Raw genomic sequence first — 15,997 nt, 5'->3', positions numbered from 1 at the left:
AAGGCAGCCCGTACCCTTGTGAGCAAGTCTCTGAGTCTGTATGAGGCCACATTTCTGTGGCGTGTTTACCCACATGCATATGGAGTCACTCAGTCCCAACACGGTTCTTTTTTCCCGGTTTCTCCTCTTTATAATGTCTGGAGTTGATTATATAGTGTCCATATTGCAGTCAGAAGCACTAGCCGAATTCTAACATTGTTTACTTAGGAAATATGGGAGGGGGTGTTTGTTTTTTGGTTGGTTGGTTGGTTGGTTAGTCGGCTGGTTTTTTGTTTTTGACTCATTTAGCTGTTCGTATTCAGAATTTGCTTATCCCCAACTCTGTTCGGGGTCAGATGCATCAGTGCATCAAGAAGCACTGATGGGCACGATGTCTGGAGTTGGTCATCTGGTTTAAACCCTGCCACTTCTCAGAGAGGTCGGGCTGCTTCACAAGGCAGCAGGCCAATCTGCCAAGCCATTCTGATGTACTGAGAATGACTCTTGGAGAAAATTGACCGCTCATTCTGACTCCTCTCTTGTCACATTACAGTTAAACCTGTACTGTGTTAGATGCACAGGCACCGAGGTCCCTGGAGCTGACGAAATGGCTTCTGGATACTGAAGAGACAAACAGGAATGAAACAATGCTTACTCAGAAAAGACTGACAAGGACTGAATGTTTTCACTGTTGAGTCCATTTAAAAAGGCAGTACTAACATTTTCAGTGTAGAACATGAATTTCAGACATGAAAGTGTCAATACCATGACATGTCAGAAGCAGCTTCCTGTTAGAAATGTTTTCCATCCCGACTTCTCGTTCTCAGAGAACTCCACATAGTAATTGTGGACAAAGGAAAGTGTGTTGGTTTTGTAGATGTTTTAGAATATTGAGTGATGTTAATCAGTGTGAATTTCGTACACAGCACACACTCTCTGCCCTCTCCCACTGCCTCGTGTGATTTCTCTGCAGAAGTGTGTCACCACTTAGAAGCCAAGGTTGTTACTGTTCGCTGTGTTTCACTTCTTCCCTCTCTCTCCTCTGAAAGGTTGAATTTCTTTCTTCCCACTGACAAGGGCCTCGGTGCCTAGAACACTATGAAGCAGACAGTGGGTACCCTCTAGCTGGAATGCCTGAACCCACCAACCATCCCACTCCCTTAATAATCTGACAGCAGGGGTCCTGGGGGGATGTGGCTCAGCAGTTAGGGCACTGGCTGCTTTTGCAGAGGTCCTGGGTTTGATCCCCAGCACCCACATGGCAGCTCACAACTGTCTGTAACTCCTGTCCCAAGGGGTGCAACATTATTTTCTGGTATCTGAGGATACTATGCACCTATAGTACACAGATTATATATCCAGGCAAAACACTCACACACATAAAGTAAATATAATAATTTTTTAAAAATCTGATAAAAACTTCTTCTCCAAAAACTGCTAGGAACTTCAGGCTGAGTAAAGGCCATTCGTGGCTCTAGGCTACAATCCCTGGCTTAGATTCGGTCGGTTAGTGTTGCGGGAGATATTTAAAAAGGAGCCTGCCAGCTCTCTGCGGGGCTGGACGCTCCTGGAGGCAGCCCTCTTGCTGCGTTCCCAGCTCTCATTCGCTTGTCTCAGGCTCTGCTACTTCTTCCTCAGCCATAAACCCATGTAGTGGGCGATCCCACATTCCAGTAACTAAATGGAACTGCCAACCTCGCGGTTGCATATCACAATACCCAGTAAGACTCTTACAGCTTAATTAACCAATCAGATTTATGTATCAATAACATCACAACTTACAAGATGCCAGTACAATAATTCAGAGCCAATTGATAATGATAAAAGCTTTATCCCAATTAATATAACCTTACGATACCACAACTACTTGTGGCTGGTAAACACCACACGGGGTTCATGCCCGTGGCCATCTTCCGTCTCCCCCTACCCTGGGATGCTCCCTGTCTCTTCAGCTCTTAGCTCCGCCTCCCTTTTCCCTGTCCAATCACAGACCTCCTCTGTACTAATGTAATTGGGCAGGGAAAATCTTGTGACAAGTTAGTTTTTGGTACAAAAAATGAGATTTACCCTTTAAAAGGGAAGAAATACCATGTGAAGGGTTTTATTAGGATTTAAGCAAATCCAGGCTATTTTTATTTTCTTTTTGTAAATTGTTTTTAGATTGTTTTTTAATGTGTATGAGTGTTTTGCCTTCATGTGTGTTCGTGCGCCACACATGCTCCTGCTGCCCTTGGAAGTCAGAGAGGGCGTCTGATGCCCTGGAACTTGAGTTACAGACTATTGTGAGCCCCATGTGGGCTCTGGGAACCAAGCCCTCTGGAGGAGCAGCCAGTGCTGAGCCGTCCCTCCAACCTGTCTTCATTTCTTAAAGGCAAGATTTAAGATAGAAATATAAAATAGTTATAACAATGCTATTGTCTGTTACTACTTAACAAACACACACTGGTAACTGTGTGGTCCAGAAAAGGGAGGAGTCTCCTGTACTGGAGTCTGGCAGCCTGAGGTCCTAGAACTCTGGGCATTGCCGTGGCGAGGCTTTCTCTTCTTTGTTCATCTCTTTCTTTTCTTTCCTTCCTTCTCTCCTCCCTCCCCCTCTGCCCTCTTTTGAATGTCCCCAGTTTCCTCAGGAAAGCACTTTGAACACTAGTAAATAAGGCAGCTGCCTAAGGTTGGCTCACCCTGTGAAGAGCGGTTCGCTCCTGTTGCTAAAACATATCCCTGTCTGGCCCAAGCCTGGCTCAGCACGGGGCTTGAGCACCTCTCCCTGGAACACAAATGTGAGCAGCAGATGTGAGGAGACACCCTGCAGCTGGAGCCCAAGTCCAAGCACCAGTTCATTTGTTTGAAACACATGCACGTAGCTTGACGATCAATGTGCACCGGGTTTTCAGTGTGCCTTTGTTTTGACTTCCACCCCTTATGTGAGGTATGGAATTTTCCACTTGCAGAATCACATTGGCTCTCTAAAAAGCTTTATATTTGCTATTAACTCAGATTTTGGATTTTCAGTTAAGGGTGTCCAACATGTATTCCTATTGTGACAGAAAAACCTCCCACTTGAATAGGTTAGTGCCAGTAGATGGGTCTTCATCAGATGGCATCCTGAGGGTCCTTGTTTGTGGAGAGTATTTCCACAGCCTCTCTTGGTACAGGTGGGGCTGCACTGGGTATGTAGAAGCTAAGGCTAAAGGAAGCCTAGTCCTTCTCTGCACCTCTGGGAATCCAGGTGTTGTTTGTCTGCTGAGACAGCCCTGTCACCACCCTTTTTCTCAGGCTGCCTTTCACTGTTCCAGGGCAGAGGGGGCTCCAGCAGCCCATGCTTGCGTGTTTGCACGAGCCTGCTCTTGATCTGACCCATCTTAGGGCAGTGACAGATTTCTTGCCCAGGGAGTCTATCCAGGGAAGGCTACACAGTTTTCTTCCCTCACCAGGCTGAGGCTAAGGTGTCTGTCAGGGCCATACATGCATTGGTGAGTTAGCTCTGAAAGGTTATACATAGTAATGATACAGCCAAGAGTTAGGCCTGGCCATAGTGAAGCCCGAACAGCATCCTCCTGTATGTGATCTCTTCATATCTGGCGGTAGAATTGGTTTAAAATGATTTAATGTGCTTTATTTTAGGCGTACCAACTGTACCATTGTTGCCGCCACAAGTAAACCAGTCCCTTGCTTCTGTGCCACCAATGAACCCAGCTACCACATTACCAAGTAAGCAGCAGGCTAAAGACTTGTTTGATAATGGTGTTTGCTCCTGAAACTCTTTGTCTTTTAACTGTCCGTTATCACTGCAGAGCTTTTTGACAGAACAGGGGTACTCTCCTTAGCAGGCCAGGAAACAGGTGCCACTTAGCCTGAGGCTCCCCAACATCTCACCTCCCCACGCATGTGTGTGTAGGACTTGCTGGTGGCTGTTCTGTGGCTGCCCGGCTAAGATGGCGCCTTAGTTATTTGTGTATTGAGAAGCTCCCGTGTTAAATTGTGTGGATTCTCAGTATCTCCAGTGCAGACTGAGTCCTGTTGTCTAGCTGATATCCATGAGATGTTACTTGAGTTGTCGCGTCCTCTCCCGACCAGCAAGAACGACACGACCACCAGTCCTTCTAACAGCAGTTTATTCAGTCTTCATCTTTCTTCTTGTTTATATCTTCCCCGAACCCTGGGCCTCTCACTCCTATATACTCTCAGTTCCCATCCACTCACAACAGGCCACGTCACCTCACCAGGCACGCAGCTTCAGCTAATCAGGGCAGCAGGGGCATATCTCCACCAAAATGGATTTGCCAGTATCCTGGTACACCTGCGCAGCTCTCACGATGGTTGTGGCTTATATTCAGGTGTATGAGGAAGTCAGGTGCAAGTTATAAGACTTAGCTGCAGTCCCTGGCGCCTTCTTGGGACTGCTGCCACTCCCGCTCCTCACATTGAGTAATGAGTATGTGCGTGGTCAGTGCCTCCCATTACAGGCTACAGTTGTCAGTGTGCAGATGAACTGCGCATGTGCTCACACAGAACGATGGGGCAGCATGGTGAGCTGTTAGTGTGTAGGTGGGCGCCGTCTCTCTGGTCCAGGCCATGGGAGCGTGTGTTGCTTGTGTAGCATTTGCTGCTTTCACAGCCTGATCCCTCAGACGAGACAGAGCACGTTCTGTGAGACTCAGTTGTCGCTCATCAGTGAACCCTGGTGTCGGAATTCTGAAGAGATCTTTTTGTCAGCATGTGATGATCTGTCTCCTTCCCAGGGAAACGACTTACCTTGTGTTCTTTCTCACCCTCTGCTCAGGTCTGATGCCTTTGTCAGCAGGGCTGCCTAACCTCCCCAGCCTCCCCAGCCTCTCCAACTTCAACCTCCCTGCTCCGCACATCATGCCGGGGGTCGGTTTGCCAGAGCTCGGGAGCCCGGGTATGTTGCATGCCTTACCCTCCTAAGACATTGCTAATAAAAACATGGATTCAGGAAAGAGAGGCCTCCAGTTCAGTCTTTTCCAGAAAGAGCATCTCAGCTAAACACATTTCAGCTACTTCTAATCTACTTCTGTATCCATCTTTTATATGGAGAAGAAGAAAGAAGTCCATGACCCAGTCTTCTGCCTCCCTCCCTTTCTCTGCACCCTGGTAGGTTTGGCCCCAGGCAGGCTATCGTAGGATCAGTGGAGTGGCACTGTGCACTGAATTTGACAGTGTGGTTGTCATTGTCACATGTCTGACAGGTTTGCATTTTTTACATCTTCAGTGCCAGGGCTGAAGAACAAGGGACCCCAGCTGCACCGACCACACTCCCTGCTTCTTTTCCCTGGTGCCCATATTCTTGGTCCCTCTGTCTTTAAATGCAGCAAGCCTCTAAGGACAGGACAGCTTCTCCAGCCAGTGGTGTCCTGGACATACCCCATACAATCCGCCTTCCCTTTGTTTGCTCTTTCCACTCTAAAGATCTCCAGAATAACGCACCAAGAGCAGCACAGGCAGTGCAGGGTGGCTTCCTTGAGGCAGCCCTGCTGCTGCTCCACATCTCCTCCGTCTTAGCTGACAAGAGGCGCCTTGCCTGCGCAGGATCCTCCTAGCTCACATCCAGCCAGCACCCTTGAATGCCAGGGAGCACTGCTTTCCATGGTTCTGGAAGGATCTGTTGTCCCATCAGCAGATACCTGAGTGCAGGGCTGAGTACACGGAGCTTGGGAATGGAAAGCTTTTGGCCCCAGCCTCCAGTTAGAGGTCAGCAAAGGTGGCTGTGCTACCCTCCTTTGGCTGCAGGCTATCAGGGGCAGGTAGAGGAGCTTGATGGCCGTGCTCTGGTTGCTGGGAGAATATGTGACCTCTGCTGTTTCTATCCTAGGTTTGCCACCTCTTCCCTCCTTGCCTCCCCGAAACTTACCCGGCATTGCACCTCTCCCCATGCCGTCCGACTTCCTCCCGTCATTCCCTTTGGTTCCAGAGGGCTCTTCTGCAGCCAGCGCAGGGGAGCCGCTGTCTTCCCTTCCTGCCATGGGCCCACCTTCTGACCCTGTCATGACTACTGCAAAGGCAGACGCCTCTTCCCTCACTGTGGATGTGACGTCTCCTGCTTCCAAGGTCCCCACCACTGTTGAGGACAGAGTCAGCGACTGCACCCCGGCCATCGAGAAGCCTGTGTCTGCCGTTACGGATGCAGATGCTTCAGAGCCTTCTTAACTGGGAACCAATGTTCAGAACCGACGTGGTCTGTTTAGTTAACCACGGGGTCAGGTCTGGAATCGCAAACTACCATTGATTTCATACTAGTGTGTACCGTATCTGTAGGTGTCCTGTACATAATTCTAAGGGGAAACTACGCAAGAGGCTGAGGGCTTGCCTCCCACCACGTCGGGGGGTTACAGCCGAGGAGGGGAATCTGAGAATGTGCTTGTATTTTAAACAACCAAAAAAAGTTGTCATGGGTGGCTTGCTGCCAGGCATCTACTGCCGTTCTGGGAGGTGCATCTTTGGAAGAGAGATGGCGGGGTGCCCACTGGGTTCCCTGTACCACTACTATGCCTTGTGTAAGGAAATGAAATATTTTATGCCTAGTGCCCACATGCAACATTTCTTGTACTTTGTAAGTCGTTTGCAAGAACACAGACCACCTCACTAAACTGTAAAAGGAAACAAGAATTTACTGTTGGTCTCTGTGAGTCACATCTCTATTACGGTTTACACAAAACTCCCAGTTGCAGATGTTTTGTTCTGGTCCATGGCACACTATTAATTGAACATCTTTTTATTCTGCTTGTACACAAATCTTGTTTTGAACTCAGAATTATTCAGACACCATTTTGTAGCTGCTGCTGTTGCTTTAGATGCCTGTGGTAAGATGGCATTTAAAGAGAAAGAGAGGAGCTGCGCTCTGTAGCTACTTAACGGTATCGCGGCAATAAACTCCAGTCGCTTTACGGTCTCCTTGTGTTCTAACTAAGTGGCGAGCGTGTACTTCATGTGTGCCTCACATCTCTCAGGTCAGCCTGTAGTGGGTGTGCTTTTCTAAGTTTCCAAGCGATGCTACATGGAGTGGGACTGTGTCCTGGGTGACGGAAAAGCATCTGACAGCCCCCTTTGGAAGTAAGGTGGAAGCAGTTTGTTGGCTGTTGACCTGGTACTAGCATAAAGATACCCACACCGAAGTGGTGGCCATTGCTGACTCTGCCAGAAACCCAGCCCCTCTCCCAGGATGCATTTATAGAGACACAGGCCTAAAGTCAGTGATGTAGAAATCTCCAGCAGTCCCAGCACTGGGCATCCCTGAAGCAGTCTGGCAGCTCATGAGCCAAATTGGCAAGTTCCACACTCAGTGAGAGACCATGCCGCAAAAACAGGTGGTTGAGAAAGGCGTCTGATATAGACCTCTGGTCTCTCTCCCCTCTCTCCCCCTCTCTTTCTTCTCTCTCTCCAGAAAAATACAGCAGCCTTTAAGGCACTCAAAGCAACCTTTCAAGCTGTATAAAAACAGTGCTGAAACAGCAGTTTCTCCAGTGAGGTGTCTTTGACCTTAGTGGCCTATCATTTGAGAAGGATATCCCTAGACCATCTTTCCAGGAAGATGTCTGTGAGAGTCTATGAAGCCCCAGGCTCTGGGGGAGAGAGCCTCCAAACACCCACGGGGAGGGTGATGCTCAGTGAACTCTACTTGGTGCAGCTATGTAACAGCCCCTGGTGGCAGGTGGGGGACACAGTCTTGCTGCTCAGGAAAGCCAGGGGAGTAATGATGTTGGATTGGGCTGGATTAATCTCAGAGATCCTTGAAGTTCATTTCTCCCATCTAGACAAGTTCCCAGCCAGCCAGTGCTGCTGGTACACTTTAATCCTTTAGCTCCAGCACTTGGGAGGCAGAGGCAGGCTGAGTACTGTTTGTGGCCAGCCTGGTCTACAGAACGAGTTCTAGGATAACCAGAGCTACATAGAGCGATCCTGTCTGCTCCATCTGCATGTGTGTCCACCCACAAGGTCATGGCATGGTCTCAGATGGCAGGTGGAAACCCAGCCACTATCACTTAGCCAGAAGACAGGCGTTCTTACCCTTCTGAGATCACCGTAGAGAAGTTTGCAACACCATCATAACAAAATCTGCTGACGAGCCATGCAGCCACAGAGAACTGAGGGGGGCTGGGAAATGGAGCCTTTGGTTCTTGTCCACCCTCGCCCATTAGCAGAGAGTCACTGGGGAAGTCAGCGGGCGTGTACAGTGGAATCACTTGCCAGTATTTGAGGAAAGCAAGACACTGGAGGGGAAAGCACTGGGAAGGGACAGTGAAGTGACATTTGCAGGGAAGTGTGGCAGTGACTGTGGGGGGCGGGGGAGTGGTGGTCAGAGGGTAGCTTATGGGAGTTGGTTCTTTCCGACCAAGCGTGTTCTGAGGATTAAACTCAGTTATGAGACTTAATGGCAAAGTCCTTTATCCGCTGAGCCACCTCACCAGCCAAATTTACCCTCCCTGTTGATTTTTGTCCCTTTAGGGTTTTGCCCATGCTAAAAGGACAACTTCAATTCTTGGCCCAGCTTAGTGAGTAGATGAATGCATTGAGTGAGGGTGACCAGAGCACTCGTGGGTGGCCACTCACAGGATGCATCTGTGACACTCACCCAACCTACAGGACATGTGGTGACTCCGTCTCCTCACCCCAGCAACTGTTCACTGTTGTTATAATCTTGCGGTGGGGCCTGTGGGTTCTTTAGATTTCAGGAACTTCCTCCCTCTTAACCGCTTTTGCTTACTTCCAGATTCTTAGGAGCAAGTGTTTCACTAGGCATGGCAATCACCATGTAACACGGAACCCTCCACCCCTTCCGCAGCCCTAGGTTCTCTCTGTCCCATTTCCACTGTGTTTCCGGAGTCCTGAGGAAGGCAGTATATATGTTTGGTTATTTTCCTTCACCTGTGACTGAGTATTAGGCCACTGTGATACAGCAAGTCTCTGGTTAGAGGAGTTTAACCAGTTGAGTCTAGAGTACACCACCCCTTGTACTAAGTCTCCTTCAGTGAGCAGCTGACTGATTGTAGTTATCTATGGATGGAAAAACCAATAGAGGCAATTTGATGTGCACATCACATCTGTTTAACAAAACAGTAGCAGTTGCTTCCACTGCACTCAACCACAGGCTTGTGTGCCCTGGCTGACAGTGTCTGATGTGACTTCCTCCTCTGAGGAAGACCTTAAGTCCAATGAGAAGGGAGTTAGTCTCACCATCCTAGCAGTCGTGCAGCTGCTACACCAGTAGGCACACTTGCCCGCATGGTAGTCCAGTTCAGCATATATAACAAAGCAGGACTCTTAGGGACAACTCTCTCCCAGCAGCCCTTCCACAGAGAGGGGGCTCCCAGCTCAGTTACAGCCTTATTTCTCTCTGTCCTTCGGCAGCGTTTCCAATAAGGATTTAGCTGCCTAGTGTGGTGTGCAACCAACAGTGGTGGTAACAGCCTTATGGTTTGTGGTAAGGGCTTAGGGCCCTCCCTTGCACTGGCACTTTCCTCTAAGCACTTTATGGCTCCTGGAAGTTATTTTCACACTCATACAGAGTGCCTGCCTTTATTTAAACCCCTTCAGTCTGTCTTCACTGGATTTCCACAAGCTTTTACAAACCAGTAAGATACCCGTGGTTTGAATAGGTATGATCCCCCCATTCCAGAATCATGTGTTTAAATACTTGGCCCATAGGGAGTGCCACTATTAGGAGGTGTGGCCTTTTGGAGGAAGTGTGTAACTGTGAGTGAGGGCTTTGAGGTCTCCTATGCTCAAGCTACTCCCAGAGTGGTACACAGTGTCCTGCTGCCTTAGATCAAGATGTAGAACTCTCGCCTCCTCTGGGTACCATGCCTGCCTGCATGCTGCCATGCTTCCTGCCATTGTTATACCGACTACGCCTCTGAAACTGTAAGCCAGCCCCAGTGAAGTGTCTTCCTTTATGAGAGTTGTCATGATCACGATGTCTCTTCTCAGCAATGAAATCCTAAGACAGCACTAAAGGGTTACCATGATATAAAGAAGTGCTCTCCCAGTGAGCCAGCGACCTCTTTGAAGGCCAACACTGTTCTAGGTTGTTCTTGGATGGCTAAGGGGATACTAGAATAGAAATGCAGGCAAGGTCATCTATTGTTTGATCAAAAGAGAAGTGCTGGGTAAGAAAGCCTGGATGCCAGGCCCTATCCCATTAGCCCCTCCCCAGCCTCATTATCCACAGTCATCTTCCATAAGGTGCCGATCCACCTGGCCTCCTGATCCTAGGGTGCTGCCGCCACCCTGGGATTGCTGTACATCTCTGATGCAGGGATCACACTGTGAACCCTGAGATTGTGTTCTTTATTGGAAAAACCTGTTGCTAGTTATGGTGTGGCTTAGCTTTAGGACACACACCTTTAAGCCCTCTAGCTGGAATAGGGACATACCCTTAGTATACACCTGTAATCCCAATGGAGATAAAAATTTGTAGAAGGAAACAGCCACGTTTGAAAGTGATGCTGTGCCCTTCTCGTGAACCTCAAAAAGATCAGATCATCAAGTAGCTGACTCGGTGCTCAAGCGTGAGTGCCGCCGCGGTCTCTGGAGCAGCAGAATGGGAGGGTGTAGCCCAGCTTTAAGCACTTATTTGTAGAGGTAAGCAAACAAGGGGGTTTCTAGCCTGGCACACATTTGATTGGGGGGGGGGGTCCTTATGGAATTTTGTTGACCTTAACATAATTAATTGGCTGGTGCTGGAAGCCAAACCACGAACTTGTTCTTTCATCCTCATTGGTGGTCGTTAGGAAGTGAAGCGCCGGGGTAGGCTTGTTAGAGAGAGTAACCTGGAAACTGGTGCTAGGTGCTGGCTTGTTAGTTAACTGGAGTTTAACCGTTAAGTCAGGTTCTCTAAGATGGAGTCTGAACCCAAGATCTGGTCTCTCAATGTCTAATCGAGAGGCAGACAAAGTGACAAGTCAGAGAAACATTTGACAGAATAGGATGTGACCAGCTCTCAGTGGAACAGAGAGCAAAGTGAGGCTACTGAAGAGAGGGCAGCAGGAGAGGCAGAGGCGGTTTTACTGCGACAGGTTGCAAAAAGAGACCAAGCTAGACACAGGTGAAGACAGAAGGAGCCAGAGAATGAGAAGGAGCCAGGAGATTAGAACAGATTGCCAGAGTTGGAACGAGGTCAAACAGAGCAATTCAGTGAGAAGCTGAGAGAAGCCAGATGGAATTATTCATCTTGGAGAAGAGTTTTGAGCCAGAACAGCTGAGTTTATTCAGCAATAAGTCTCAGAGGCTGAAAACATTCTAGGCCTACATAAGATTGCCCAGAGGCTGGAAGCTTCCAGGACTAGGCCTGGGTTATCAGTCAGAGGCAGTAAACCTCCAAGATGACAGTCACAACACCTAATAAAGGATGCGTTTACATCTTCCAACCAACGTGGTTAGAAGGAGAACCTAACCTACCTGGAGAAGGACAAAGCCCACCAACGTTGCAGAAAGCAGTGGACATTGGACAGAAATGTCACAGAGGACATCTGACAGAAAGTTGCAGAGGAGAAATTGGCCCAGGATAGTCTCCAGAGGAAGCATCCATTGTTTGAGTTTATCCGGATGCCCAGGGAGACCTGGAAAACTCTGAACTGGTAGGAGCCCCAAGCCCAGAGCAAGGGAAGACACAGGACTGAGACAGAGAATCACAGTAAGCCACCCCCAAAGACAATTTTAATTTTATAGACAGACTCTTCCTGCATTAAAAAAAAGTGGGAAACTCCATGTCAGATCCCTTGAGAGCAAGGGTAGGACTTTTGAAAGTGACATCTAATTGAGAGGCAGACAAAGTGATGAATCAGAGAAAGATTTGACAGAATAGGCTAATGCCCAACTCTGACAAGAACAGGGAGAAATAAAGAGGAGGACAGGTTTACCAGGACAGTTGTTCAGAGACAGATTGCAGAGAGAAAGAGCAAGGTAGACACAGGTGAAGACAGAATGAGCCAGAGAATGAGAAGGAACCAAAAGATTAGAACAGATCGCCAGAGTTAGTTGGAGTCCAAGTAAAACAAAAACTCAGAGGCAGAGAGAGAAACCAGATTGAATCAGTCAGCTGGGAAAGGAATTGGAGCCAGAACAGCTGGGTTGAACCAGCCAGCCAGAGCTCAGAAAGAGCTAGGAAGGGCTGAGTTTATTCTGCAGCGACTCTCAGAGGCTGAAAACGTTCTAGGTCTAGGTAAGATTGCACAGAGGCTGAGGCTGGAAGCCTTTGTCTAGGCTGGCAGACAGAGGCAGTAAGCCTCCAAGACAATTACTTAGGCAAATACAATTTACTGTTACACATCTGTCCATTCCTGATGGCAGTTGGGCCAGCCAGTGCTGCTCAACCCGGCTCAGGGCCATACTCTTGTTTGCCATGTTTGTCTCTAGTGCCAGTGCCTTAGGTTTTGACAGGCTCCCAGCTAGCATCATAGCCCTTGCTGTACTGCACTCAGCCACACCTGGCTGCTTAAAGGAACAATCTCTCCCCGACTATACTTCATGCAGAGGATAAATGCATACTGCATACTCATGAGATAACTATCACTAAGTCAAGCTTAATGTTGTTTACCTGTGCTATTTTGTCATTTACTTCTCTTGTTCAGTCCAGAAGGTCACTAGCACAGCGTTTGAGTCCCTGTAAGCCATACCAGCAAAGCTGCTTTGTCCTTTCAACTCCCTTTGATTTAATATTTTACAGATCTCATTTACATGGCTGCCCAAATCACATAGGCCTTTCAGAACGTCTCCTTTCTTCTACAGTTCACATCCCCCCACCATGGGGTTCAGTAAGACTTCTGAAGCTCCGAATCCAAGGTCCCTGATGCATCAGTCAGGTCTGGTGAACTGGAAATCAAATGCTGTCCCCATGCTTAATTTCCTCAGCCCATCTGTTCCCCGATGTCCTCCAATCCCTGCTATTATTCCTGGGAACCTTAGTCAGTGCTAAGTGTACCCAATGGCTCAGTGATCCACCAAGGACAGAGTCCCCTCGCACTGTGCAGCCTTTTGTCTCATGGAGAGGTGAGGAGTTGTATTGCTTAGCTTCTCTGATTTCCCTGCACTCAGACTGGTACCTGAGCCCAGCTGGAAGAAGCTCTTTCACTCCTCATTTAAAAGTCTTCCTCAGGACTAGGTGAGATGCTCAGTGGTTAAGGGACCGTGTAACTTTTGCAGAGGGCAGGGATTTGATTCTCAACACCAACATGGTGGCTCACAACCATGTATACCTCCAGTCCAGGCTTTCTAGTGGCTCTTTTGAGCTCTGTGGGGACACTAGGGGCACACCTACATGCCATGTAGGCAAGCACTCATACACATAAAGAATAGGTCTTTAGAAATGGAGGGGGCAGGGTGTTCCTCAATCCAGCAGGTCAGGGTCACATGCTGTGCTGTTCTCTTCCTTCTCTGTACCCCGTGTTTCCCAAGATTTCCACATTTCCAGATCTCATCAAGGAGCCCGAGGGACAGCCTTGGCTTGCACACTTTCCTTAGCATCCTGCAAGACATGGCAACACCCCCATCTCATCCTTCCCCTTTCCACTTCTGCTGAATCAAAGGCTATTTGCAGTAGGGTGAGGTGCCGAACACCTTTGATCCCAGCACTTGGCAGACAGAGGCAGGTGGATCGCTGTGAGTTTGAGGCCAGCCTGGTCTACATAGAGAAACCCTGTCTCAAACAAAGGCTCTTGCATGTGCCTATCTTTTTACTGTTGTAATCCCTCCCTTACACCGCAAGTTCTCTCTGGCAGAAAGCTCAGAGGAAGGCCAAGAAACTGTTTTCTCAGCCTGCTTATAATTCTATATCCCATATGTGTGGGGATTAGAATATATTAGAATATATTCCCTAGTCTCTCATCAGTCCTGTACTAAGGCAATGGCCCCCATTCTTCAAGGAGACATGTGACCACATATTATATAGAACAGTGTTTCTCAGCCCGTGGGCTTCCACCCCTTTGGAGGTCAAACCACCTTTTCACAGGGGTCACTTAAGGCTGTCAGAAAATAGATATCTGCATTACGAATCATAACAATAGCAAAATACAGAGAGAATAACTTGTGTATTGTATAGATGCATCAGCTGTTAATTTAAAATCCTATGGCTGGGCTGGTGAGATGGCTTAGTGGATAGGAGCACTAACTGCTCTTCTGAAGGTCCTGAGTTCAAATCCCAGCAACCACATGGTGGCTTACAACCACCCATAATGAGATCTGACGCCCTCTTCTGGTGTGTCTGAAGACTGCTACAGTGTACTTATGTATAATAATAAATAAATCTTTTTTTTTAAAAAAAGCCTATGGCCTATAGCCTATGGCTTAGGCAGTAAATAGGAGGTGGAGCATGAGGAGGCAGAAAGAATCCTGCAATAGAGCAAGGCGCAGGACGATATAAAGGGATGGACACATGGGACCTGAGCATGGGTGACCAGCCATGTGGCAGAATGTAGGTTAAAGTAAACGGGTTATCCTTAGTTATGATTCTAGTCAGAAGAGAGCCTAGCTATATGGTCAAATTGTTTGTAAATATATTTTGAGTCTGAGTCTTATTTCTGGGAGCATGGGGCTGCGGGGGAAGAACTTTTACATATAGTGCCCCACGTTGGATGCCATTTGTAAGTGAAATTTCTTGAATATAAATGTAGCAGTAAGTTAAACTGGTAGCTGTATTTCTTTACCTTGTGTTATTCCTCAATAACATTACAAAGAAACCAAGATTGATTTAAAACTGCACCTCAATAACTGAGCAGTTAAATGATGTACTGCTGTGCCTTGTTCACGAGCCCCAAAGGACCAAGCAGGAGCTGACTCTGATGTCATCACACTAGGCTCTCTGTATTCTAAGCTTGAGCTTGGGCTTACTCACCACTGACCCTGACACGGCAGGACAGGTTGGTGAAGCAACCCCGAGCCCTCAAGAGGACAAGTTTTTATAGGAAATGGCGAGCAAGCAAAGGGGGTTCTGGCCTGGCAAGCATCTAATTACGTGACTATTGTAAGCCAAACAGGTGGGTGTTTGAAGCAAACCTAAGCTTCTGTGCTAATCTGACTCCCTCCCAGCCCCACCCCATGACACTTGCATATTATTGTTGATCTCACTCTTCGGAATTCCAGTGTGTTTCCCCAATCTCTCTGCAGACCTCTTCTTCATGGCTCCAGTCCTCTCTCCATCCATTCTGCTGGTCTGAATCTCCATCTCTCCTCCTCTAGTTGACAAATGTCCTGCTCCATTCGCTATTCTGCCCAGCCATTGGGTAATCAGCATTTATTGACAAGGCAGTGAATAAATGGTAGAACTGTTTACACACACTTGAGACAGGAGATTCTTCGTATAAGCATTACCGTGCCTAGTCTGGATTGAAACACGATATGAGGGCAGAGAAACTGTCATTTGAATAACACAAGGGTAAACTTTATAGTATATAAAAACATGCCTATAGCAAAATTAGTTATGAAGTAGCAACAAAAGTAATTTTGCAGCTGGGGATCACCACAACCTGAGTTGCTTGCTGTATGAAAGGGTCAGAGCCTTAGGAGCTGTGTAGGAAGATGTTCACACTGGCATCCTCCCGAGGAAGAGCCACGCTCAGATAGCTTAGCCTTGGTTTCCTGTCTCAGCACCGGTGCATTGCAGGGAACACGCAGCCACCACCATACCCACAAAGCACACCAATTCCGTATGACAGATGGAAAAGAAGCCACGTTAGGACTGCCTCCACAGACGCTCTACACTCACTTGGGTTGGGCGAACACTTCAGCACCCACTGCAGAGGCCTGCAACTTGTCCTCCCAAATTCATTTTGGCTCCCTCAACCCGTAATGGGGGCACTGTGTGACTTTTCCAAGGAAAATGTGAACAAACATCTCTTTGCTCCAGATAGAATAACAATGACAGACCAAAGGGAGTTTCACTTGAATCTATCTTAGGGAAACGTGTGAGTTTACCGGGGTCACAGGTTACTTACAGGAACGGGGTGGGGTGGGGTGACTCACAGGTACCTAGCTACATCAATGAGAAGTCTAGCTCACAATGGGGCCTGGC

The 15,997-nt window shown here is 48.0% G+C and overlaps 1 protein-coding gene across 1 annotated transcript in view; it reads left to right on the top strand.

The window, feature by feature from the left end:
* Gorasp2 (golgi reassembly stacking protein 2) overlaps positions 1-6,886 on the top strand; it is a 30,078-nt gene extending 23,192 nt beyond the window's left edge. The window contains exons 8-10 of the mRNA XM_021154529.2: positions 3,601-3,687; positions 4,760-4,879; positions 5,810-6,886. Coding sequence (XP_021010188.1) covers positions 3,601-3,687; positions 4,760-4,879; positions 5,810-6,144 — 542 coding nt within the window. The 3' untranslated portion in view covers positions 6,145-6,886. The remainder of the gene's footprint in view (positions 1-3,600; positions 3,688-4,759; positions 4,880-5,809) is intronic.
* Positions 6,887-15,997: the final 9,111 nt, after the last annotated feature.

Source organism: Mus caroli, unplaced genomic scaffold (genome assembly GCF_978045245.1).
Source record: "Mus caroli unplaced genomic scaffold, Mus_caroli_1 scaffold_2, whole genome shotgun sequence".
Classification (NCBI taxonomy): Eukaryota; Metazoa; Chordata; class Mammalia; order Rodentia; family Muridae; genus Mus; species Mus caroli.
The sequence above is the reverse complement of the archived record's forward strand: the minus strand, read 5'-3'. Positions and strand labels throughout refer to the sequence as shown.